General features: G+C 42.6%; 1 protein-coding gene across 1 annotated transcript in view; it reads left to right on the top strand.

The window, feature by feature from the left end:
• The window catches only part of LOC110519431 (B-cell receptor CD22), an 87,445-nt gene that overhangs the window by 6,752 nt on the left and 52,956 nt on the right, over window positions 1–27,737 (top strand). Inside the window, exon 2 of the mRNA XM_036940079.1 lies at window positions 3,185–3,262. Within this exon, the coding sequence (XP_036795974.1) occupies window positions 3,208–3,262 (55 nt within the window). The 5' untranslated portion in view covers window positions 3,185–3,207. The remainder of the gene's footprint in view (window positions 1–3,184; window positions 3,263–27,737) is intronic.

The following is a 27,737-nucleotide window of genomic DNA, read 5'->3' as shown; positions in this document are numbered from 1 at the left end:
ACACGTCTGGCACTGCAGGATTTGAGTCCCTGGCGGCGGAGTGTGTTACTGATGGTAGGCTTTGTTACTTTGGTCCCAGCTCTCTGCAGGTCATTCCCTAGGTCCCCCCATGTGGTTCTGAGATTTTTGCTCACCGTTCTTGTGATCATTTTGACCCCACGGGGTGAGATCTTGCGTGGAGCCCCAGATCGAGGGAGATTATCAGTGGTCTTGTATGTCTTCCATTTCCTAATAATTGCTCCCACAGTTGATTTCTTCAAATCAAGCTGCTTACCTATTGCAGATTCAGTCTTCCCAGCCTGGTGCAGGTCTACAATTTTGTTTCTGGTGTCCTTTGACAGCGCTTTGGTCTTGGCCATAGTGGAGTTTGGAGTGTGACTGTTTGAGGTTGTGGACAGGTGTCTTTTATACTGATAACAAGTTCAAACAGGTGCCATTAATACAGGTAACGAGTGGAGGACAGAGGAGCCTCTTAAAGAAGAAGTTACAGGTCTGTGAGAGCCAGAAATCTTGCTTGTTTGTAGGTGACCAAATACTTATTTTCCACCATAATTTGCAAATAAATTCATTAAAAATTCTACAATGTGATTTTCAGGATTTTTTTCCCTCATTTTGTCTGTCAGAGTTGAAGTGTACCTATGATGAAAATTACAGGCCTCTCATCTTTTTAAGTGGGAGAACTTGCACAATTGGTGGCTGACTAAATACTTTTTTGCCCCACTGTATAGAGCTGTTATCTTCTGAATAAACTCTTAAAGACCTAGTAATATTTTACATCAATAGCAGTCAATAATAATCGTTCACTTAATTCAGTCTCATCTGAAAGTTGTAAATTCTTGGTTATCTTCACGAACCCTGGCTAAAAAGTTGAATCAGCAATACAAAATTGGGTTTAATTATTTATTTACTAAATACCTAACTAATCACACAGAATTACATATACACATAATGAATCATACCTTGATTACAAATGACGTCATGAAGGAAAACGTCCCTAGCGGGCGGAACAGATATGACAGCTGGTTACACAAAAGACAAGGGCTGGGTTTGAGTGAAAGAGCGGGAAGACTGAGGGACAAAGGTAGAAGCTGTGCTATCGTAAATACAGTATCTTATGCATTCTAAATTATCGCCCATTTGGAAAAGGAAACTGCAATAAATATTTACTCTGAGCTGCACTTCGGTAGGTCGGTGGTAGAAGGAAGGCCGTGTTGCCAAACCGAGTCCTTTGAAGAATGTCTCTGGTGGTCAATTGAATATGTTGTAGTAACATCGTTGTGTGATAGACGAGATACTCTGTCTGTTCCTTCCTAACCCTCGTTTGCAGCTGCGGTTGCTAACTCAACGGCTAGGAGGTATCATTTCTGTAGTGACTAAGAGTTCGCAACCAAAGCTTACACTGGGGTAGGCTTAGTTCTGTAGTTGATATGTTCGTCCTTTTAACGCAGAGGCTGCAGACCTCACGTACTTGGAACAGGAGGTTACATTTTCGTCAAGGGCTTATATAGTGGAGGGAGAAAAGGGGTGTGTTTCATAGTTTACAACCTATGTCTCTTCAAGTGGGCGGGCCACTGAGTCGGGCCTAATTCACTAATGAAAACCCAATTCTGACATTTTAGAAGATAAAATCACATTTCATCCCATCACGAATAGTTTCATATTCAAACATTTAAATTGAACAACAATTCCATGTGAATCCGATAACTCCGATAACTCTGATGTGTAGACTTTCCACTGTAGAGTTTATGTCATCTGATCATTGATGAGAATGTCTCAGATGACAACCGAACTGACATCATATTCATTAAGTACCACCGCATATGTTCAATTGGTCGGATTACCAGAATATAGTTCATTTCCCCCCACCTACTGATGTTCCCAGAATCTCAATGTTAACTAAGTGTTTTCAAATGTAACATCAGTAGGGTAGAGAGGAAAAAGGGGGGAAGAGGTTTTTATGACTGTCATAAACCTACCCCCAGGCAAACGTCATGACAACAGGCTACATTAGACTATTGATGGATATCAGGCTACATTAGACTATACAGTATATGGACAGCAGCAGTCAATACAGCAGACTATGGTAATGATCATACTGATGTCTCTGCTAACTAATGCTACTACCAGTACTGTACACAAGGGTCAACAGTGTAACATAATATGATAGAGGCATGTTGTACTACAGACATCAGTGTTTGTGTGCTTCTATGTGCTTCTATGTGACTTAGTCAAGTAGCCAGTGTTGTGTTTCACCATTCTATCTGATTCCTTTCCAGTTTGTAATGTTGTTATTAGCCCAACATTATTGATGACATTATTATTAGGATGGTGCAGTAATGTTGAGATGCCAGTAGGAGGAGCTCAACTCTAGAACACTGGAACCTTCAGTACCACTTTGATGCAGCTGATGAGGAGTGTAAATCGAATGGGTTTGTAGAATACATCATGGAACTGACCAAATGTAAATGGAACTTTGACCTGTTCCATGTAGTACTCAGAGGGACAAGACAACACATTCTAAGATATTATAAACATTCCATATAGAATAGTCAACATATTGTTAACATGGTTCTGTATTTATATAAAAGTGGAAATGGGGGACATTTTGTCCATTATAGAAATGTAGGACCCAATCTAATACAGTAATCTTCCTTTTCCGATATACTGGTCTGATCGTCTGTCAGTGTGTGTGTGTGTGTGTGTGTGTGTGTGTGTGTGTGTGTGTGTGTGCGTGCATGATAGGAGCTATCATTGAGCCTGGTGATCAGTCTTGGTACAGCTTGACTGACCTGAGGATTGAACATTTTTCCTCCTATTTCAGTGGATCTGATCGGATATGTGTTTACAATACTACAGATCTGTTCAATAAGTTGTTGTTGTTGTTGATGATGATGACTTTACCGTATCCATTAGATAAATGGTTTTCTGCCTCATACATGTCATCTTAAATAGACAGACGTAGACAGACATGCAACACATCACACACATTACATACATAGTGCAATAGACTTACAGACAGACAGTATTCACATAGACAACCATTTAGCACAATACAACACAACACAATATGAGCCTGATTCATTTTCAGTAATGAGGCCCTGTACCCCATTTACAGTTTATACTTCAATGTATTAGGTGGAGTTATTCACCAGCTATAGAGTGAGTTGTTGTTCATGTTTCTAAGACTGCAGGGTGGGAGATGCAACAATGGCCTTGAGAACAGCAGGAAGTGTGTTGGTGGTCTTTCTCTGGTCTGTGACAGGTATGGTCTCATTCATATCTTACATGTTTGTCAATCTACAGACATTTGTAAAATGTTAAAATGACATTTCCGTTTTATTGTTCTGGTGTGTTCTGTTAGGCATCTCAACTTCCCTTTAAATAGTTATCTTTCACAACTCACTGAGTGACGCTTATCTATGGTTTCCATTCATAACTATGGCAACAAAATATTGATTTTATGTAATACCCTTGTGTGACTGTGTTTCAGTGGTACTGGGTCAGAAAGGATGGAGTGTGACTTACACCCCTCAGAGTATCTGTACCTTGAAGGGGTCAACAGTGGAGCTGACCTGCTCTTACACATATCCCAGTGGTAAAGTCAAAACAACACTCTGGTTCACTGAATGGGGGACTGGTAAAGAACCTAACAATCTAGTCCAAGACCCAAAGTATGAAGGTCGCGTGGAGTATCATGGGGATAAGAAGAAAGACTGTACCCTGAAAATCACAGACCTGAGAGAGAGAGACTCAGCTACATACAGGTTCAGATTATTAACAGATCAAGAAGGAGGGAAATATTCTGGAAGTCCTGGAGTCACTCTGTCTGTCACAGGTACAGTAACATTCAATAAAGCGATACTGTTGAATTCCATTTAGTTCAGGAAAAATGGTTTGTATTTATGTCTGTATAACATAGGATTTCTTCCATCTTTGTATTAGAGTGATAAGTCAGTGATAAAAGGATTTACAGTGATATTGTTTTTTCTCCAGGTATTCAGGTGAAGGTGACTGGTGGACATCAGGATAAGACACTGACCTGTAGCACCACCTGTACTCTGACTGACAACCCCACCTACATCTGGTACAAGAACGGACACAAAGTAAAGGAGGACACTTCCAGCCTGTACTCAGGCTCCTTTAGTGATGCAGACAGTTACTCCTGTGCTGTAAAAGGCCATGAGGATCTCCTCTCTCCTGCAGTGTGTGAGTGTGGACTTTTTTATACAAATTTCATATGAATACAGTGTTGTTTCAGGTTGTGAGACTAATGTCCATAAATCCTTGAAACGTTCATCTTCAATAAGAGCGTAAATCTAAAAGTTATTTTGTGGAAAAGTACAATTGTGGAACATGTATGTAATATTTACAACTTACCTAATTTGTTCTCTTTTTAAATCCACTGTCTTTTACATCAGATGGACCAAGGAACACCTCAGTGTCAGTCAGTCCCTCTGGTGAAATAGTGGAGGGCAGTTCAGTGACTCTGACCTGCAGCAGTGATGCCAACCCACCTGTCCAGAGTTACACCTGGTTGTACAGGAAGAATGGAGGTCACTATCAGAGTATCTCCAATCAGAACACAGTACCACATCATGTCTTCAATCAAATCAAGTCATCTGACACTGGAGAGTACTACTGTGAGGCCTGGAATGGGATGAAGACAGGGAGGGCTGAGACTATCAACATCGATGTGAAATTTGAGTAAAATACAGCTCAGTATAGGAATGCTAACGTTGCAAAAACGTAGTATTGAAAAAAAGTAGGCCAGCATCTCCAAATGTGTTATTGTTGATGTTTAGTTCTAGATAGTTCTTAGAGAATTTCATTTTGACATGACATGTGATGTGAAGTTGTAATATAATATAACTACTGTTTTAATGCTCTGGCAAATTTTATTTTACCAGATGGCTCAAAGAACACCTCAGTGTCAGTCAGTCCCTCTGGTGAAATAGTGGAGGGCAGTTCAGTGACTCTGACCTGCAGCAGTGATGCCAACCCACCTGTGGACAAATACACCTGGTACAAGAAGAACGTAACCTCACCAAAAGCATCAGGACAGAGTTACAGCATCACTAACATCATCTCTGAGGACAGAGGAGAATACTACTGTGAGGCCCAGAATACAATAGCATCTAATAACTCTACAACTCTGATGATCATTGTAGCAGGTAAAGTTATATCTTCAATACAAAGCTACATGTTTCAATCTAATCTTAATCAATATACTTTGGATTATTACACCTTAGTTTATATATATGGGGTTATAAGATTCCTTTAACAAGTATTGCATTAATGTCCTGTATTTAAGTATATTTTTAGTATATTATATCATGCAATGTACTCATATCATCTATATTATATTATAGGGAAACAAACCTCAGTTCTGACTGCAGCTGTAGGAATCATAGTTGTTGTTCTGGTTCTCATCCTCTGTTTCTCTGGACTCATGTGGTTCAGGTGAGTGAAAATGCACATTTTTATGTTGTTCATTATTTAAATGTAGCACTCTGTTTTTTTGTTAACTTCATTAATTAATTCATTTATTAATAAATTAATGTGCAAAACAGGAAGAAGGCCTCCAAATCCACCTCTGACACAAGAGACACAGCAGACGATAGACAGGTGAGTCTGTTGGAATCAGAAGATGACTGTGTATTCTTTGTGGAACATATTCTTCCTCATGTTGTCTGTCCACTCTTCCCATCAGGGAGACTCTAGTCCAGTGTATGACAACGTCTCAATCATGGCTATGAGCCCTACAGACAACCCAACAGACAACCAGGATGACATTCACTATGCCAGCGTCCACTTCTCTCACTCCAAAAACCAGGAAGTGCCTCTGTACTCCACCGTCCAACTGTCTCAATCCCAGAAACAGGAAGAAGATGTCCAGTACTCTGCTGTGAAATTCAACCTCCCCAGTGCTGCCACCTGGTGACCATATTCTGCATTAAGGTCATTCATATGCTGCTGCTTATTGTAGGAGATGTCATCAATACGCAAAACAGTTGACCCCTAGTGACTACTAGTGATGTCATTTCCTAACACTTGTCTATTCCCAAAAATACCAACCCAGCAATGGACATCTCAATACAATTACATGTCTATAATGAGGGAGTGATTTGATGATGGTTTTAAGGAAATGTTCCTTGTGTTCCAAATGGCAGCCTATTCCCTATTTAGTGAGCCCCACAGTTCCTTGTCAAAGTAGTGCACTTTAAAAGGTATAGGGTGCCACCATTTGGGACGCAGACTTTGTTTCATTTCTGTTTCTCTGCTTCAGACCCACAGCAACACAAGCATCTGAGTAGAACCCATCTGTTCTCTACAGCACAGTCAACAATTCCAGAACCATGAAGACCGGAACATTACAGAACCAAGAAAACCTGAACAGAACTAACCCCGAACCAAAAAGACCTGAACAGAATTAACCCAGAACCAAGAAGACCTGAATACAACCAACCCAGAACCAAGAAGACCTGAACATTACAAACCCAGAACCAAGAAAACCTGAACAGAACTAACCCGGAACCAAGAAAACCTAAACACAACAAGTTTAACACAAACCTTGTATATCTGGACCCGTATTTTAAAACTAAGTGCTATAATTAAGCAATAAGGTCAGAGGGGGTGTGGTATATTGGCCTATATACTGTACCACGGCTAAGGACTGTTCTTAAGCACGACACAACGCAGAGTTCCTGGATACAGCCCTTAGCTGTGGTATATTGGCCTATATACTGTACCACGGCTAAGGACTGTTCTTAAGCACGACACAACGCAGAGTTCCTGGATACAGCCGTTAGCTGTGGTATATTGGCCTATATACTGTACAACAGCTAAGGACTGTTCTTAAGCACGACACAACGCAGAGTTCCTGGATACAGCCCTTAGCTGTGGTATATTGGCCTATATACTGTACCACGGCTAAGGACTGTTCTTAAGCACGACACAATGCAGAGTTCCTGGATACAGCCCTTAGCTGTGGTATATTGGCCTATATACTGTACCACGGTTAAGGACTGTTCTTAAGCACGACACAACGCAGAGTTCCTGGATAGAGCCCTTAGCTGTGGTATATTGGCCTATATACTGTACCACGGCTAAGGACTGTTCTTAAGCACGACACAACGCAGAGTTCCTGGATACAGCCCTTAGCTGTGGTATATTGGCCTATATACTGTACCACGGTTAAGGACTGTTCTTAAGTACGACACAACACAGAGTTCCTGGATACAGCCATTAGCGGTGGTATATTGGCCATAAACCACAAACCCCCGAGGTGCCTTATTGCTATTATAAACTGGCTACCAACATCAATAGAAAAGTAAAAAAGTAATTTTGCGTCATACCCGTGCTTTATTGTCTGATATACCAACACAATCTCACACTCAATTTGTGCAAATATGAACAAAAACTATTTCAGCAGATTTCATATGTTTTTTTGCGTTTTTGTGTGGATTCATTCATGTGAAAAGACACTCCTTTTTTAGCGATTTAATTTTTAGGAAAATACACACATTTTGTGCGACTTCATTCATAGGAAAATACATTTTTGGCGGCAAACTTTTCAAAATGATCAGAGCAATTGTCACGACTTCTACCGAAGGTAACTCCTCTCCCCAACAATCCATTTTTCCTTTTCTGTTTGTTTTGTCTTTGGTTCTTTTTCACACCTGGTTTCATTTGCGTTAATTTCTGTGTGTATAAGGGTAACCTGTTGCCTGCCTAAGTTTGTGCGGGATTAGTCTTTTTATGTGATGTGCTCGGTGTTATTTGTTTTCACGGTTACGTAAGTGTATATAGTGTCAGAACTGTGTTTGTTCCTCCGTGCGTTTGCACGGGTTCTCTGTTACGAGGGCGTTGTCCTTTTCGATTGTGCCATTCCAGTGTTGGTGGACTGTCTTATTAAAACATGCTTCTCAGGCATTCCTGCTCTCCTGCGCCTGACTCCTACACCTATCACCTAGACGCACCTTATCACAGCAATGCATGATGAGCAATGGTGTTCTACACTGCCTTTTTTTGTCTGATATACAGTACACACTTCTGAAATGTTGTTTCAACCAATCGGCATCCAGGAACCAAACTACCCAGGATCATATCGGTAGTCCCAGCAGTTGGTAGAGCCATGCTAGGGTAGAGTCGTAAATTAGAGTAGGAGTGCTGATCTAGGGTCGGTTTTGCCTTTGAAACTATGATGAACATGAAAAGGAGCTTAAAAAATATATATTTTTCAAGTTAATTATCAAAAAATATATTTACAGCAAACACAATCTGAGTAGAGTAATCTTTGACAATGAAATACTTGAAATATTAAACTTAATTGTTGTTGTTTTTAACTTGTTTTAACAGTATCTGTAGTTGAGAGAAAAAGAAAGCTTTTAAAAAATATCTTTTTTAAATCAACGACCAAAACAATGTGTAAACTACAGAGCCCTGGAGGTGACATTGACTGAGATTTTTATTTTAAACACAAGAAATATAACGTGCTTATGATTTATAAAACGAGTTCACAAATTAATAAACATGCTCCAAAAATATTAAAACGTGTGCGTGAATTTATATGAAACGTGCACATGACTCTGCTAGTTTCTCATGTCTGAAGCAATTCTGGATACGTTTGATGAATGTAGGATAATACAACACATTAGATCTGGTAAAAGATAGTTCAAAGAATGTTTTTTTTGTAATTTTATGTACCATCATCTTTGAAATGCAAGTGAAAGGCCATAATGTATTATTCCAGCCCAGGATCAATTTATGTTTTGGCCACTAGATGGTAGCAATGTATGTGCAAAGTTTTAGACTGGGCAAATGAATCATTGCATTTATCTTCAAATGTTGTATCAAGACTGCCCAAATGTGCCTAACTTGTTTATTAATAACTTATTAAGTTCAAAACTGTGCACTCTCCTCAAACAATAGCATGGTATTATTTCACTGTAATAGCTACTGTAAATTGGACAGTGCAGATAGCTTTCTGCCAATATCAGATATGTCTGTGTCCTGGGAAATGTTCTCATTACCTTCAATCTCATGCTAATCGCATTAGCCTACTTTAGCTCAATCGACCCACCGATCCTGAAGAAGTTTTAAAGCCATCATCAACAGCAGCGTGGAAGAATGGAAGAACAGTCTAGCTTACTACTGTACAGATCCCATTCATTTGCTCTACTAAGTGGAGAGTGACAGTGGTGGCACCTTTCCATCCCTTTCCTGCTCCTTCAGTCATCAAGGTATTTATCTTAGGTCTACTAGCTACATGGCCTGGTTTTGTGGTTGTGTCCATTTGTGTGGCTCTCACTAACTCCATGGTGTTGAATCCACTCAATGGGTAAGTTGTGTCTGTGTGTGTACTGCTTCTGCAAACTTTACATTATGACCATCCAGGCATCCAGCTTAGGATGCTCCTCCATTGTTCATTAATTCACTCACAAACACACAAACACTCAACGTGTACATGGTCATCCACCTGAACTCAACCCTGTTGGTGCTGTCCTCTATTGAGTTGAACATGTCTTTTATTGAAGCTGGGTTGTGTTCATTAGTGCACACATCATAACAAAATGTGTTGCAACGAAGGGAAAAATAAGCGTTTAATATTGCACAAGTTCAGATAGTTTTCTACTTTCTGTTTCTCAGTGTTTCTTCTGTGTTGTGCCTTATGAACATTACCCTGTCCTTTACTGACTTCTTCTCTGTAGTGGCCTGTTGTTGTTATTGTTGTATTGACCATGTTGTCTTCTGTTGATATTTCCCCAGCGGCCTGGCTGCTTTGGGCCGGGCTGTGAGGTGGTGGTGGTGGTCTCTGGGGGCTGGTCTAGGCGGAGAGGTAGAGGCAGGAGGAGCCTGCAGTGGCTGTGGGTGTTGCCCATGTCAAGCCACGCCCGGGGCCTGGCGAGGGCTGAGTAAATAACAGCTGAGCTGGACTGCTCTGCCCTCCCTACAGACTCTGGTAGGAGGCAGCCCAGCAATGGCAACAGACCCAGGAACAGGTGAAGAATGGATGAAGGGGGACGACACACAGAGAGACACACACATGGCTGGGGTACAGTACTGTACAACAAGCAGACTTAACATCCCCTAACTAAACACACACATGGCTGGGGTACAGTACTGTACAACAACAAGCAGACTTAACATCCCCTAACTAAACACACACATGGCTGGGGTACAGTACTGTACAACAACAAGCAGACTTAACATTCCCTAACTAAACACACACATGGCTGGGGTACAGTACTGTTCTACAACAAGCAGACTTAACATCCCCTAACTAAACACACACATGGCTGGGGTACAGTACTGTACAACAACAAGCAGACTTAACATCCCCTAACTAAACACACACATGGCTGGGGTACAGTACTGTACAACAACAAGCAGACTTAACATCCCCTCCCCAAACACACACATGGCTGGGGTACAGTACTGTACAACAACAAGCAGACTTAACATCCCCTAACTAAACACACACATGGCTGGGGTACAGTACTGTACAACAACAAGCAGACTTAACATCCCCTAACTAAACACACACATGGCTGAGGTACAGTACTGTCCAACAACAAGCAGACTTAACATCCCCTAACTAAACACACACATGGCTGGGGTACAGTACTGTACAACAACAAGCAGACTTAACATCCCCTAACTAAACACACACATGGCTGAGGTACAGTACTGTACAACAACAAGCAGACTTAACATCCCCTAACTAAACACACACATGGCTGAGGTACAGTACTGTACAACAACAAGCAGACTTAACATCCCCTAACTAAACACACACATGGCTGGGGTACAGTACTGTACAACAAGCAGACTTAACATCCCCTAACTAAACACACACATGGCTGGGGTACAGTACTGTACAACAACAAGCAGACTTAACATCCCCTCCCCAAACACACACATGGCTGGGGTACAGTACTGTACAACAACAAGCAGACTTAACATCCCCTAACTAAACACACACATGGCTGGGGTACAGTACTGTACAACAACAAGCAGACTTAACATCCCCTAACTAAACACACACATGGCTGAGGTACAGTACTGTCCAACAACAAGCAGACTTAACATCCCCTAACTAAACACACACATGGCTGGGGTACAGTACTGTACAACAACAAGCAGACTTAACATCCCCTAACTAAACACACACATGGCTGAGGTACAGTACTGTACAACAACAAGCAGACTTAACATCCCCTAACTAAACACACACATGGCTGGGGTACAGTACTGTACAACAACAAGCGGACTTAACATCCCCTAACTAAACACACACATGGCTGGGGTACAGTACTGTACAACAACAAGCAGACTTAACATCCCCTAACTAAACACACACATACTTGACTTATTTACACAAGGCTCCATGGGAAATTAAATGTGTAGGCCTATTTGATCAGACCCCCTTTTGAGAAACATGTTAAAGTTGACTATCAGTCTGCAACTACCACAAGACAGTCATATCTTCTCCCTTCCTGTCCTGACTGTGATGTAAGATACCTGCCTTTCAGTCTTCTCTCCCATCTTCTCTACCTTCTCTACCTCTAACCTAATAGAGGTTAGATTAGTAACTGAAGGGGAGTAGAAATGTAATTACACTGTAACAAGCATTGCAGTTCATTGTAATAACTCATAGTTACACAGTAATAACAACATGTAACTGGTGGTAATTGCAGTCTGTAAATACAGAGGTGTAACAATGAATGGTTGTGACCATGCTTGTTTCAAATGTTCAAGTTTGCACTAAATGCACTAATATATTTATTTTTTATATTACTTTATTAAACTTTTATTTAACTAGGCAAGTCAGTTAAGAATACATTATTATTTACAATGATGGCCTACCCCGGCCCAACCCGGGCAAATTCTGCTCGCCCTATGGGATTTCCCAAACACTGCCAGTTGTGTTCAGCCTGGAATCGAAACAGGGTTAGTGCTTCTAGTACTGAGATGCAGTGACTTAGACTCCTGCACCACTCGGGGGCCCCACATTTAGTGTTTTGTTTCTTCTCAGCTTCATTTGATTAAGTAATAACTATCACAAGGTTGTAATCTCTCGTGGACTGATGCGGTGGGTGTCCTGAGATTAGATAGGCTCTAATTACCTACCCGTGAACACACACTCTTCAAAAGTTCCACTCAATGTTGTTGTTAGCACTTGCACCCAAAAAGTGTACCATCTGGGTTAACAGATCAGATACAGTATAAGTCAACCTCACTGACTGGCGTCTACCATGCCATAGTTAGCTAGTTAGCTAGTGTTTAGCTACATTCAGAAGGAACTAATGTATGCTGACATAAGTATATAGCTAGCTAACTAAGGTTAACATGCTAGGTGTGTCTTACATAATACCATTGAGGTACCGATACCCTGTGAACAAGGTTCAGGGAAGATTAGACCATTGAGGCCAGCTAGCTTTAGAGTAGTCATTACAGCATAGCTATTTGCCAGCTTAGGTAGCTAGCTAGTCAATGTAAGAAAACTAGCTAGCTAGCTAGCTAGCTTGATAGCTAATTTCCAAGAACTCAACAGATTGCATGGGAAAGTCTATTCTGTAGATGGTAACTAGCTAGCTAGCATAGTTGGTAGTTGGAAGGGACAAACAGCATAACAGGTAAGAAGCAATTGGAGAGAAGTTTTTAACAGTACAATGGCAGGTTCTTAAAGTAACTGTCCAGTGAAACTCTCACTTTTAAAAGTTAATATTCTGTTAATATTCTGTTTACTGACAATACACTCATACCCAAATCATTTTGTTGACTCATACAATGCTCGTATTTGCGGCTAAACTATATTTTTAAACTCACATCAAACAGACTGTTTAAAAAATGCTTGCTATTTCCTAATAGAATATGATGAAATACTCCTGAGGAGTATGAGCTGGCCAATAAGTGATCTAGAGGAGTATGAGCTGGCCAATAAGTGATCTAGAGGAGTATGAGCTGGCCAATAAGTGGTCTACTGTGATCTAGAGGAGTATGAGCTGGCCAATAAGTGGTCTAGAGGAGTATGAGCTGGCCAATAAGTGGTCTACTGTGATCTAGAGGAGTATGAGCTGGCCGATAAGTGGTCTACTGTGATCTAGAGGAGTATGAGCTGGCCAATAAGTGGTCTACTGTAACTATTCTGTCAGCTAAATAGCCCTCACAGTTAGCATAACTGTAATACAGGATGACAGAACAATTTTACAGGCTGCATAACAAGGCTGCACTACCAGATCCCACCACAGGGACATAGTATTGACAGGCTGCACTACCAGACCCCACCACAGGGACATAGTATAGACAGGCTGCACTACCAGACCCCACCACAGGGACATAGTATAAATGGCCTCCAATACCAGACCCCACCACAGAGGTCATAGTATAGACAGCCTGCACTACCAGACCCCACCACAGGGACATAGTATAGACAGGCTGCAATACCAGACCCCACCACAGGGACATAGTATAGACAGGCTGCACTACCAGACCCCACCACAGGGACATAGTATAAATGGCCTCCAATACCAGACTCCAACACAGAGGTCATAGTATAGACAGGCTGCACTACCAGGCCCCACCACAGGGACATAGTATAGACAGGCTGCACTATCAGACCCCTCCACTGGGACATAGTATAGACAGGCTGCACTACCAGACCCCGCCACAGGGACATAGTTTAGACAGGCTGCACTACCAGACCCCACCACAGGGACATAGTATAGACAGGCTGCACTATCAGACCCCTCCACTGGGACATAGTATAGACAGGCTGCACTACCAGACCCCACCACAGGGACATAGTATAGACAGGCTGCACTACCAGACCCCACCACAGGGACATAGTATATACAGGCTGCACTATCAGACCCCTCCACTGGGACATAGTATAGAGAGGCTGCACTACCAGACCCCACCACAGGGACATAGTATAGACAGGCTGCACTATCAGACCCCTCCACTGGGACATAGTATAGAGAGGCTGCACTACCAGACCCCACCACAGGGACATAGTATAGACAGGCTGCACTACCAGACCCCACCACAGAGGTCATAGTATAGACAGGCTGCACTACCAGACCCCACCACAGGGACATAGTATAGACAGATTGCACTTACCAGACCCCAGCACAGAGGTCATAGTATAGACAGGCTGCACTATCAGACCCCTCCACTGGGACATAGTTTAGACAGGCTGCACTATCAGACCCCACCACAGGGACATAGTATAGACAGGCTGCACTATCAGACCCCTCCACTGGGACATAGTATAGACAGGCTGCAGTACCAGACCCCACCACAGGGACATTGTATAGGCAGGCTGCACTACCAGACCCCACTCCAAGGTGGCATAGCCATTGACTATAGAGGAGTTTGATTTATGATTTACCCAAAATACTACAACAATATAGAAATACATATTGTACATCTAACATTGATTTATTTTGAAGATTAGCTACAACGTAGTTTAGCTCCAAAAATTGTAAATTCGAACGACTCTCTGTTTTTACAAATAATGAGTGAACCTTTTCTTGTAGTTTTGGGACAAATCTATTGGTTTCATTGGACTTTTGGATAATGCTTTTGGCTCATTGTACTTTTGGGACTATGCTATTGGTTCCATTGTAAGTATTTTGGCTGTTCCTGTTGTTTGTCCTGCTGTCCAAAGGGTGGAGCTGGAGAGCACCAGGCTGGTGATCAGGTACCCAGACCGCTAGATGCAGAGAACCCCTCACTCTCCTCAGAGGACCAACCCTATAGGCCTCAACACCTCCTTAGCCTCCCAGTACACCTCCACAGGGTAAGGACATCTGTCCATCTGTCAAAACGTCAACTATCATTTATAAACATATATAAGCATTTATAATGGGTTAATTATGAGTCATTCTGAAGTTTTACCAATCAACTCATATCATACATTTTGATACAGAAAAATGACAGACAAATGACGGATTGTGCCGACGGGAGCAAAGGCATGCGGGTGCAGGTGTTTTCATATGTCCTCCATAGAGATAGATAGAGGACTTTAGTTCCCAAAAAGCCCTTTTTAGCATGGGCAGCGCCATTGAGGACTCTCAGTTTCAAGTGGGACTTCCTATGTGTTAAGGAAGGATCACATAATTCCATCCGGATCATCAGGAGGGATCAGCCAATTAATTATACTCATGAGTAAACATTCCATAACTGCAGGTGGCAGTAAATCACCAACCTTGGCTTTATACCTGTTCAAACAACACACTCCAGGTGGCAGGATGCACCCTTTTAGTTCGTTTACCCACTCATAGAAGTAGTAGAAGAAGAAAATGGACTACTTCAAAATGGAGATGGCCTCAATGGCACTGCTTAGTTCAAACTGCCCGTGAGCTCACTGAAGCAAAAATGGGACAGATACAAAGAGTTCTCTATCATTCTCTATGGTGACATAATGTAGACTATCATCCCTTCTGTACGTGTAATGTTTACTGTTGATTTTTATTGTTTATTTCACTTTTGTATATTATCTACCCCACTTTCTTTGGCAATGTTAACACATGTTTCCCATGCCAATAAAGCCCCTTGAATTGAATTGTAGACCTCTCTCTCTCTCTCTCTCTCTCCCCCCCTCTCTCTCTCTCTCTCTCTCTCTCTCTCTGTCTCTGCCTCTGTCTCTGTCTCTCTCTCTCTGTCTCTCAAGCCTGACCAGAGAAGCCGAGACATGACACCATTGCAACCCTGACCACCGTGCATCAAGGGAGTAAGAGCAGTATGAGGAAGAGCCGAATCATTCATTTTGAAGAAGAGGATGAGGGACTGTGTGATGAGGATAAGGGACAGGAGGCTTGGATAGATGTTGGGTTGTATCACCCCTTTTGTAGTCCTCTGACACACAGACAGAACACTGGACATACAGTATGAGTGTGTGAAGTGTCAGTCAAAATGAAGAGGAGTGCACCTCTGATTTCCGTCCCCCTCTCCCTCGACCTGAGCTGTGAAACATGTTGTCATTGATGTCACATGATCAACATCATCTTTAGACCATATTGTGGACACTGTCTGACCGGCTAATTTACTGACAATTCAAACTTCTGCCTGGACAAGACAATTCAAACTTCTGCCTGGACAAGACAATTCAAACTTCTGCCTGGACAAGAAAATTCAAACTTCTGCCTGGACATGACAATTCAAACTTCTGCCTGGACAAGACAATTCAAACTTCTGCCTGGACATGACAATTCAAACTTCTGCCTGGACATGATCATTCAAACTTCTGCAGGGCAAAACAATGGTTTTATATTGCTGTTTTGTTTGTTTGTTAACCAAGACATACATACAGTTTGTTTGTCTGTTAGCCTAGACATACATAATGTAGACCAACATACAGTTTGTTTGTCTGTTAGCCTAGACATACATAATGTAGACCAACATACAGTTTGTTTGTCTGTTAGCCTAGACATACATAATGTAGACATACATAGAGAATTTGAGTGTGAATTATGTTTTGCATGTGAATCTATGTGTAATATATTTGGATGGTGTTTCATTTATTTAGGGTTAATAATTTTATTTAGGGTTACATGCAGTTTTAAGTGCAGAAAAACAGAATGGGCAGTGCCATTGAGGTCTGTCTCCATTTAAAGTAATTAATTGACTCTTCTCAAATCAAATAAAATCAAATTTTATTTGTCACATACACATGGTTAGCAGATGTTAATGTGAGTGTAGCGAAATGCTTGTGCTTCTAGTTCCGACAATGCAGTAATAACCAACAAGTAATCTAACTAACAATTCCAAAACTACTGTCTTGTACACAGTGTAAGGGGATAAAGAATATGTACATAAGGATATATGAATGAGTGATGGTACAGAGCAGCATAGGCAAGATACAGTAGATGGTATCGAGTACAGTATATACATATGAGATGAGTATGTAAACAAAGTGGCATAGTTAAAGTGGCTAGTGATACATGTATTACATAAGGATACAGTCGATGGTATAGAGTACAGTATATACGTATGCATATGCGATGAATAATGTAGTGTAAGTAACATTATATAAGGTAGCATTGTTTAAAGTGGCTAGTGATATATTTACATCATTTCCCATCAATTCCCATTATTAAAGTGGCTGGAGTTGAGTCAGTGTCAGTGTGTTGGCAGCAGCCACTCAATGTTAGTGGTGGCTGTTTAACAGTCTGATGGCCTTGAGATAGAAGCTGTTTTTCAGTCTCTCGGTCCCAGCTTTGATGCACCTGTACTGACCTCGCCTTCTGGATGATAGCGGGGTGAACAGGCAGTGGCTCGGGTGGTTGATGTCCTTGATGATCTTTATGGCCTTCCTGTGACATCGGGTGGTGTAGGTGTCCTGGAGGGCAGGTAGTTTGCCCCCGGTGATGCGTTGTGCAGACCTCACTACCCTCTGGAGAGCCTTACGGTTGAGGGCGGAGCAGTTGCCGTACCAGGCGGTGATACAGCCCGCCAGGATGCTCTCGATTGTGCATCTGTAGAAGTTTGTGAGTGCTTTTGGTGACAAGCCGAATTTCTTCAGCCTCCTGAGGTTGAAGAGGCGCTGCTGTGCCTTCTTCACAATGCTGTCTGTGTGAGTGGACCAATTCAGTTTGTCTGTGATGTGTATGCCGAGGAACTTAAAACTTGCTACCCTCTCCACTACTGTTCCATCGATGTGGATAGGGGGGTGTTCCCTCTGCTGTTTCCTGAAGTCCACAATCATCTCCTTAGTTTTGTTGACGTTGAGTGTGAGGTTATTTTCCTGACACCACACTCCGAGGGCCCTCACCTCCTCCCTGTAGGCCGTCTCGTCGTTGTTGGTAATCAAGCCTACCACTGTTGTGTCGTCCGCAAACTTGATGATTTAGTTGGAGGCGTGCGTGGCCACGCAGTCGTGGGTGAACAGGGAGTACAGGAGAGGGCTCAGAACGCACCCTTGTGGGGCCCCAGTGTTGAGGATCAGCGGGGAGGAGATGTTGTTGCCTACCCTCACCACCTGGGGGCGGCCCGTCAGGAAGTCCAGTACCCAGTTGCACAGGGCGGGGTCGAGACCCAGGGTCTCGAGCTTGATGACGAGCTTGGAAGGTACTATGGTGTTGAATGCCGAGCTGTAGTCGATGAACAGCATTCTCACATAGGTATTCCTCTTGTCCAGATGGGTTAGGGCAGTGTGCAGTGTGGTTGAGATTGCATCGTCTGTGGACCTATTTGGGCGGTAAGCAAATTGGAGTGGGTCTAGGGTGTCAGGTAGGGTGGAGGTGATATGGTCCTTGACTAGTCTCTCAAAGCACTTCATGATGACGGAAGTGAGTGCTACGGGGCGGTAGTCGTTTAGCTCAGTTACCTTATTTTTCTTGGGAACAGGAACAATGGTGGCCCTCTTGAAGCATGTGGGAACAGCAGACTGGTATAGGGATTGATTGAATATGTCCGTAAACACACCGGCCAGCTGGTCTGCGCATGCTCTGAGGGTGCGGCTGGGGATGCCGTCTGGGCCTGCAGCCTTGCGAGGGTTAACACGTTTAAATGTCTTACTCACCTCGGCTGCAGTGAAGGAGAGACCGCATGTTTTCGTTGCAGGCCGTGTCAGTGGCACTGTATTGTCCTCAAAGCGGGCAAAAAAGTGATTTAGTCTGCCTGGGAGCAGGACATCCTGGTCCGAGACTGGGCTGGATTTCTTCCTGTAGTCCGTGATTGACTGTAGACCCTGCCACATGCCTCTTGTGTCTGAGCCGTTGAATTGAGATTCTACTTTGTCTCTGTACTGACGCTTAGCTTGTTTGATAGCCTTGCGGAGGGAATAGCTGCACTGTTTGTATTCGGTCATGTTACCAGACACCTTGCCCTGATTAAAAGCAGTGGTTCGCGCTTTCAGTTTCACGCGAATGCTGCCATCAATCCACGGTTTCTGGTTAGGGAATGTTTTAATCGTTGCTATGGGAACGACATCTTCAACGCACGTTCTAATGAACTCGCACACCGAATCAGCGTATTCGTCAATGTTGTTATCTGACGCAATACGAAACATCTCCCAGTCCACGTGATGGAAGCAGTCTTGGAGTGTGGAGTCAGCTTGGTCGGACCAGCGTTGGACAGACCTCAGCGTGGGAGCCTCTTGTTTTAGTTTCTGTCTGTAGGCAGGGATCAACAAAATGGAGTCGTGGTCAGCTTTTCCAAAAGGGGGGCGGGGCAGGGCCTTATATGCGTCGCGGAAGTTAGAGTAACAATGATCCAAGATCTTTCCACCCCTGGTTGCGCAATCGATATGCTGATAAAATTTAGGGAGTCTTGTTTTCAGATTAGCCTTGTTAAAATCCCCAGCTACAATGAATGCAGCCTCCGGATAAATCGTTTCCAGTTTGCAGAGAGTTAAATAAAGTTTGTTCAGAGCCATCGATGTGTCTGCTTGGGGGGGGATATATACGGCTGTGATTATAATCGAAGAGAATTCTCTTGGTAGATAATGCGGTCTACATTTGATTGTGAGGAATTCTAAATCAGGTGAACAGAAGGATTTGAGTTCCTGTATGTTTCTTTCATCACACCATGTCACGTTGGCCATGAGGCATACGCCTCCGCCCCTCTTCTTACCAGAAAGATGTTTGTTTCTGTCAGCGAGATGTGTGGAGAAACCCGTTGGCTGCACCGCTTCGGATAGAGTCTCTCCAGTGAGCCATGTTTCAGTGAAGCAACGGACATTACAGTCTCTGATGTCCCTCTGGAATGCTACCCTTGCTCGGATTTCATCAACCTTGTTGTCAAGAGACTGGACATTGGCAAGAAGAATGCTAGGGAGTGGTGCACGGTGTGCCCGTCTCCGGAGTCTGACCAGAAGACCGCCTTGTTTCCCTCTCTTTCGGAGTCGTTTTTTTGGGTCGCTGTATAGGATCCACTCCGTTGTCCTGTTTGTAAGGCAGAACACAGGATCCGCGTCGCGAAAAACATATTCTTGGTCGTACTGATGGTGAGTTGACGCTGATCTTATATTCAGTAGTTCTTCTCGACTGTATGTAATGAAACCTAAGATGACCTGGGGTACTAATGTAAGAAATAACACGTAAAAAAACTAAAAACTGCATAGTTTCCTAGGAACGCGAAGCGAGGCGGCCATCTCTGTCGGCGCCGGAAGTAGCACATATGCTGCAGTTTATTGTAGGAGATGTCATCAATAAGCAAAACAGTTGACCCTTTGTGACCACTATGAAGCCAAACTATGAACCCAACAATGGACATCTCAGGACATTTACTATGACATGTCTATAATGAAGGAGTGACGTGATGATGGTTTTGAGGAACTGTTCTTCTGTTCAAAATGGCACCCTATTCCCTATTTAGTGCACTACTTTAGACATAGGGTGCCACCATTTGGGACGCTGTCTTTGTTTCATTGTTGTTTCTCTCTTCAGACCCGCAGCAGCACAAGCAGCTGAGGAGGACTCCTCTGTTCTCTACAGTACAGTCAATAAACCCTGATCCAAGAAGACCCAACACAACAAACCCAAAACCAAGAAGATCTGAACACAACAAACCCAGAACCAAGAAGACCTGAACAGAAGAAGTTTGACAATAACCTTGTGACTCAGGACCTGTATATTTAAACTAAGTGATAAAATGCCTGTGGAGGTGTGGAATATTGACCATTATAAACTGGGTGGTTTGAGCCGTGAAAGCTGATTGGCTGACCGGCGTGGTATACCAGACCGTATACCATGGGTATTAAAATTTGTATTTACTGGTCTAAGGACATTGGTAACCAGTTTAAAATAAGGCACCTCTATGTTTGTGGTGCATCCAAGCACTCCGAGTTGCATTGTGCATAAGAACAGCCCTGAGCGGTAGTATATTGGCCATATACCACACCTCCTCGGGCCTTATTGCTTAAGTTTATAATGGCAACTTCAGGCACTTCAGGGGTTTGTGTTATATGACCAACATACTGTTCCACGGCTTATTTTAAACTGGTTAACAACATAAATAGAACAGTAAACAAGTCTTTTAACGTCATACCCGTGGTATATTGTCTGATATACAGTATAGACTTCTGAAATGCTGTTTCAGCCAATCAGCATCCAGGGCCAAAACTACCCAGTTTATAACAGTATTTAATAATATATGCCATCTAGTAGACACTTTTATCCAAATTCACACAGTCATTACAGTCATGTTTGAAAACACTTTTCGTATGGGAAGTCCCAGCAGGAATGGAACCCATGGTCCATGCTGTACCAACTGAGCTACAGGACGACTCTATTCACACTTAGAGTAGGAGTTCTGATCTAGGGTCAGTTATGACTTTGAAACAATTATGATTTAGAAAGGGACCTTAACATTTTTTATACTTATTTTTACATTGAAAAATGTTGTATTTCTGACGTAGGAAACCTTGAGTTCCAGTTATATGTTACAGTGCATTCAGAAAGTATTCAGACCCCTTGACTTTTTCCACATGTTGTGATGTTTCAAACTTTTTCTCAAATTGATGAAATAATTCTCTCCTCATCAATCTACACACAAAGCCCCATAATGCTAAAGCAAAAAAGGTTTTTAGACAATTTTGCAAATGTATAAATACAAAAAACTACAATATCACATTTACATAAGTATTCAGATGCTTTAATCAGTACTTTGTCGAAGCACCTTTGGCAGCGATTACAGCCTCGAGTCTTCTTGGGTATGACGCTACAAGCTTGGCACACCTGTTTTTGGGGAGTTTCTCCCATTCTTATCTGCAGATGCTCTCAAGCTTGGTCATGTTGGATGGGGAACGTCACTGAACAGATATATTTAGGTCTCTCCAGAGATGTTCGATCAGGTTCAAGTCCGGGCTCTGGCTGGGCCACTCAAGGACATTGAGATTTCTCCCGAAGCCACTCCTGCTTTGTCTTGGCTGTGTGCTTGTGGTCCTTGTCCTATTGGAAGGTTGAACTGTCACCCCAGTCTGAGGCCCTGAGCCCTCTGGAGCTGGTTTTCCTCAAGGATCTCGCTGCACTTTTCTCCAGTCATATTTCCCTCGATCCTGACTAGTCTCCCAGTCCCTGCCTCTGAAAAATATCCCCTCAGCCTAATGCTGCCAACACCATGCATCACCGTAGGGATGGTGACAGGTTTCCTCCAGACGTGACGCTTGGCATTCAGGCCAAAGAGTTCAATCTTGGTTGCATCAGACCAGATAATCTTGTTTCTCATGGTCTTAGGGTCTTTAGGTAACTTTTGACAAACTCCACGCAGGCTTTCATGTGCCATTGGCTTCATCTGGCCACTCTACCATAAAGGCCTGATTGGTGGAGTGCTGCAGAGATGGCTGTCCTTCTTGAAGGCTCTCCCATACAGTAACTACAAATAAGAGATTTGGGCAATAGTGGTTTATTAATCTTCGTCATCATCATCATCATGTCTGTACAAAATATATACAGACACTTTCAGAAGGAGCGATGTCCAGCACCTAGACACACAACCAGTTACATTAAATATTATTCATTGTCATTTCTAAAACACACAGACACAATATGACATAACATGGATGTTTGGAGTGTGGAGGGTAATTCAGTCAGCGAGGGCATTACATTCTGGAACACTGAGAGATGGAACATTCTGGAATGTCGATGATTGACAATAATACATCTCACAGAATAGATTACATCATTGTTCAGTGAGAATGTGATGTCATATAGAATGAGTGCTCTGGTCTACAACATGGCGTGGCTCTTGACCCCCTAACTGTTGACTGACCTTCCCAGGTACGTTCTCTCTCTTTGGGGACAGAGAGAGCCTATGAGTGGAGGGGAGAGTGGAGATCCCATGGAGAGATCCCTTTAACGCCCCTGACAGCACCACTGAATGTTTTTGGGATAGAACTAGGAGCAGGGGCAGTGGGGGTAAATATGTGTGTCCCTTCTGTTAGGCCACACCCACAGGAAGTGTCACTAAATGACGTTGTTGAACAGATGCATGGACCCTTACAAAGGATAAGAAGCAGTTGGAGAGAAGGTTTAACAGAATAACAGAAGCAGGTCCTGTTGCGACTCTAGAGGCAGTATTTTCATTTTTGGGAAAAAAACGTTCCCGTTTTAAACGGGATATTTTGTCAGGACAAGATGCTAGAATATGCACATAACTGAGAGCTTTGGATAGAAAACACTCTAACGTTTCCAAAACGGTAAAGAGATTGTCTGTGAGTATAACAGAACTGATGTTGCAGGCGAAAGCCTGAGAAAAATCCAATCCGGAAGTGCCTCATATTTTGAAAGCCCTGCGTTCCAATGAGTCCCTATTGAGCTGTGAATGTGCTATCAACCAGCTTACGCTTTCTCCGTATTCCCCAAGGTGTCTACAGCATTGTGACGTAGTTTTACGCATTTATGTTGAAGAATAGCCGTAGCCTACATTGTGTAAGTGGTCACCTGATGGCTCCCAGGGTGACTCTCGAGTAAAATACAGAGGTAGCCATTATTCCAATCGGTCCTACTGAAAAACGAATTGTCCCGACGGATATATTATCGAATAGATATTTGAAAAACACCTTGAGGATTGATTATAAACAACGTTTGCCATGTTTCTGTCGATATTGTGGAGCTAATTTGGAATATTTTTCGCCGTTTTCGTGACGGGCAATTTCTCAGCCAAACGTGAAGAACAAACGGAGCTATTTCGCCTACAAAAAAAATATTTTGGGAAAAAATGAACTTTGGCTATCTACCTGGGAGTCTCGTGAGTGAAAACATCCGAAGTTCATCAAAGGTAAACGATTTAATTTGATTGCTTTTCTGATTTTCGTGACAAGGTTGCCTGCTGCTAGCAGGGCATAATGCTATGCTAGTCTATCAATAAACTTACACAAATGCTTCTCTAGCTTTGGCTGTAAAGGATATTTTGAAAATCTGAGATGACAGGGTGATTAACAAAAGGCAGAGCTGTGTTCCAATATATTTCACTTGTGATTTTCATGAATAGGAATATTTTCTAGGAAGATTTATGTCCGTTGTGTTATGCTAATTAGTGTCAGGCGATGATTACGCTCCCAGACCCGGGATGGGGAGTCACAAGAAGTAGTAACTGTCCAATGAAAATCTCACTTTTAAAACCTGATATTAAAGTACATATTTTACACTATATACTGTATGTATACACACATTAAAATATCCTGTTATCCATACATAGTCTAATGTAGCCTGTTATCCATATATAGTCTAATATAGTCTGTTACCCATATATAGTCTAATGTAGCCTGTTATCCATATATAGTCTAATGTAGCCTGTTATCCATATATAGTCTAATGTAGCCTGTTATCCATATATAGTCTAATGTAGCCTGATATCCATATATAGTCTAATGTAACATGTTATCCATGTTCAGTCAAAAAATGATTTACTTTTATCCCCCAGTTTCGTGCCCTCCAATTGGCAGTTACAGTCTTGTCTCATCGCTGATTTTACACATGATGGCGCCTTTGAACCAGGTGGCCAATGAGTGGCTAGTCTGTAGGCTCGTCAGACCTGCTACATTACTGTCAGGAGATAAACTGTCATAGAAAAAAAAACACTCATCACTCAGACACAAATACAGTAGGACACACAGACTAGGTTATATGGATGTCAGGGTTCACTTTGAGTCCGTTGTTCTGAAGATCAGTGAGCTGAAGACATCTATTTCACACAAGAACACAGTGGATATACAGAGCAGCTTGCCTTGGCCCGGGCATAATGACAGCTCACTGTTGTCTGTTGTTTCTAGCTAGCTAATGTTGATAGCTAAATGACAGGTAACTAACTAGCTCGCAAGCTAACTATGGGGTCTTGCTGTAATTAAGTGGCAGCGCATCATATTGTTCACAATCCAGTACATTCAGAGTAGCTGTGTGATGCACAAAAATGGTTGTTTATCGCTGAATAACATTGACATTTTCTACCTTGTATTTTGTATATTTTCATCAGACTAGTAGTAACATATGAAGCCTGGAGGCTGCAGTAATGTTGAGATGTCAGTAGGGAGAGCTCTAGTCTAGAACACTGGAACCAAAGATACTCCCCTTTCATCTGTTCTGGAACCTTCAGTACCAGCTGATGAGGAGTGATGGGAATGGGTCACATTATGTCTCTTGTAAAACATGTAGGTCCACTCCTCAAATAAAGAAATGTAACTACAGTATTCTGACTTTAGACCATTTTCTATTTAGATACAGTAACATCCCTTATGTGACATGCTGTTCCTGCATGTTAATGCCCTGACTAGGCTACTTTAAAATGTATCAACCACAGAACTCACACATAGGCTATGCCTGCTTCTACTAACACTTGTTTCCACGCAGTTACAGTAAGTTGACTGACTGTTCAAGACCTCTCCTCTTCACTTCACTCTGTAAGTACACTTGACAATAACTTGAAATATAGTTTTAGTTTTTATGTTTTTAGCCAAACATCAAATGACTTCCTGTATCTTTGTACTTGTTGATTTATTTTGAACTGTGTTTTGGTTGTTACATCAGGGCCTGTATTCATAAAGTGTCTCAGATGGTCCATATAATTATGATCTAAAAGGCTAAACTGATCCCAGATCAGCTCTCCTACTCTGATACACTTTGTGAATACTGACCCTGGACTGTGGTTTCATGTGTTTGGTTTAGATCAGTTTATTCATTTACATGTTTAAAACATGATCAGTAGAGTTTACCAGTAACACCCAGATCTCCATTCAATAGGGTCATGTTCACTGTCATAGTATAACATGGTCAAGTATAACTGTGTGTGTGTGTGTGTGTGTGTGTGTGTGTGTGTGTGTGTGTGTGTGTACGTGTGTGTGTGTGTGTGTACGTGTGTGTTTGTGTGTGTGTAGGTGTGTGTGTGTGTACGTGTGTGTGTGTGTACGTGTGTTAGTGTGTACGTGTGTGTGTGTACGTGTGTGTGTGTGTACATGTGTGTGTGTGTACGTGTGTGTGTGTGTGTGTGTGAGTGTGTGTGTGTGTGCGTGTGTGTACGTGTGTGTACGTGTGTGTGTGAGTGTGTGTGTGTGTGTGCGTGTGTGTGTACGTGTGTGTGTGTGTGTGTGTACGTGTGTGTGTGTGTACGTGTGTGTGTCTGTACGTGTGTGTGTGTGTGTAGGCGTGTGTGTGTGTGTGTACGTGTGTGTGTGTGTGTGTACGCGTGTTAGTGTGTACGTGTGTGTGTGTGTGTGTACGTGTGTGTGTGTGTGTGTGTGTACATGTGTGTGTGTGTACGTGTGTGTGTGTGTGTGTGTGTGAGTGTGTGTGTGTGCGGTGTGTGTGTGTGTGTGTATACGTGTGTGTGTGTGTGTACGTGTGTGTGTGTGTACGTGTGTGTGTGTGTGTGTGTGCACGTGTGTGTGTGTGTGTGTGTACGTGTGTGTGTGAGTGTGTGTGTGTGTGTGTACGTGTGTGTACGTGTGTGTGAGTGTGAGTGTGTGTGTGTACGTGTGTGTGTGTGTACGTGTGTGAGTGTGTACGTGTGTGTACGTGTGTGTACGTGTGTGTGTGTGTGTGTGTGTACGTGTGTGTGTGTACGGGTGTGTGTTCGTGTGTGTGTGTGTGAGTGTGTGTGTGTGTGTACGTGTGTGTGTGTGAGTGTGTGCGTGCATGTGTGTGTGTACGTGTGTGAGTGTGTGTGTGTGTGTGTGTGTACGTGCGTGCATGCGTGTGCGTGTGTGTGTGTGTGTGTGTGTGTGTGTGTACGTGTGCGTGTGCGAGTGTGTGTGTGCGAGTGTGTGTGTGTGTGTGTGTGTGCGTGCGTGCGTGCGTGCGTGTGTGTGTGTGTGTGTGTGTGTGTGTGTGCGCATGCTGGCGTGTGTGTGTGTGTGTGTAAATGTATTTTTACATATTAATCAGATTGTGGGATATAGAATCATGACAAACATTTTTGGCACATGACAAGTACTGAGCTTTATTGTCTGCTACAAAAGTTGGGATGTATGTTGTACATGTGGTTTCACATAAAGACTTGTGCATGCTATTTTAAGAGCTACCAGAGCAACAGATTGTTGTGGAGACATTTTGAAAATGGCCTAAAGTAAGAGTTATGAGTGATTGAATGAATGCTTCGTAAGAGCTTTAGGAGTAGTATAGACACAGTGATGGTGGTTTGTGTTTAGGAGTAGTATTAACATGAGACACAGTGATGGTGGGTTGTGTTTAGGAGTAGTATTAACATGAGACACAGTGAAGGTGGGTTGTGTTTAGGAGTAGTATTAACATGAGACACAGTGAAGGTGGGTTGTGTTTAGGAGTAGTATTAACATGAGACACAGTGATGGTGGGTTGTGTATAGGAGTAGTATTAAAATGAGACACAGTGATGGTGGGTTGTGTTTAGGAGTAGTATTAACATGAGACACAGTGGTGGTGGGTTGTGTTTAGGAGTAGTATTAACATGAGACACAGTGATGGTGGGTTGTGTTTAGGAGTAGTATTAACATGAGACACAGTGGTGGTGGGTTGTGTTTAGGAGTAGTATTAACATGAGACACAGTGGTGGTGGCTTAATAATTAGCCACATTGATTAGTCACATGAATCAGGACTAATTAAGTTGATACAATGGCTTGTTTTACAAACGATGGACCTACCAAATGGATGGGCATTCATAAAATTCCATTCTGGTCCGACGTGGTAGAAAACAGCCCCGTAAGCACAGGATGACATCTTTTTTGGTCATGTCCGAACTGGACATTTTTTTTGTGTTTTACAAATGGTAGACCTACAACATAGATGGCATTCCTAAAATTACATTTCAGACAACACGGT

This window comes from Oncorhynchus mykiss, chromosome 13 (assembly GCF_013265735.2).
Source record: "Oncorhynchus mykiss isolate Arlee chromosome 13, USDA_OmykA_1.1, whole genome shotgun sequence".
Classification (NCBI taxonomy): Eukaryota; Metazoa; Chordata; class Actinopteri; order Salmoniformes; family Salmonidae; genus Oncorhynchus; species Oncorhynchus mykiss.
This window is presented reverse-complemented; position numbering and strand designations above follow the sequence as displayed.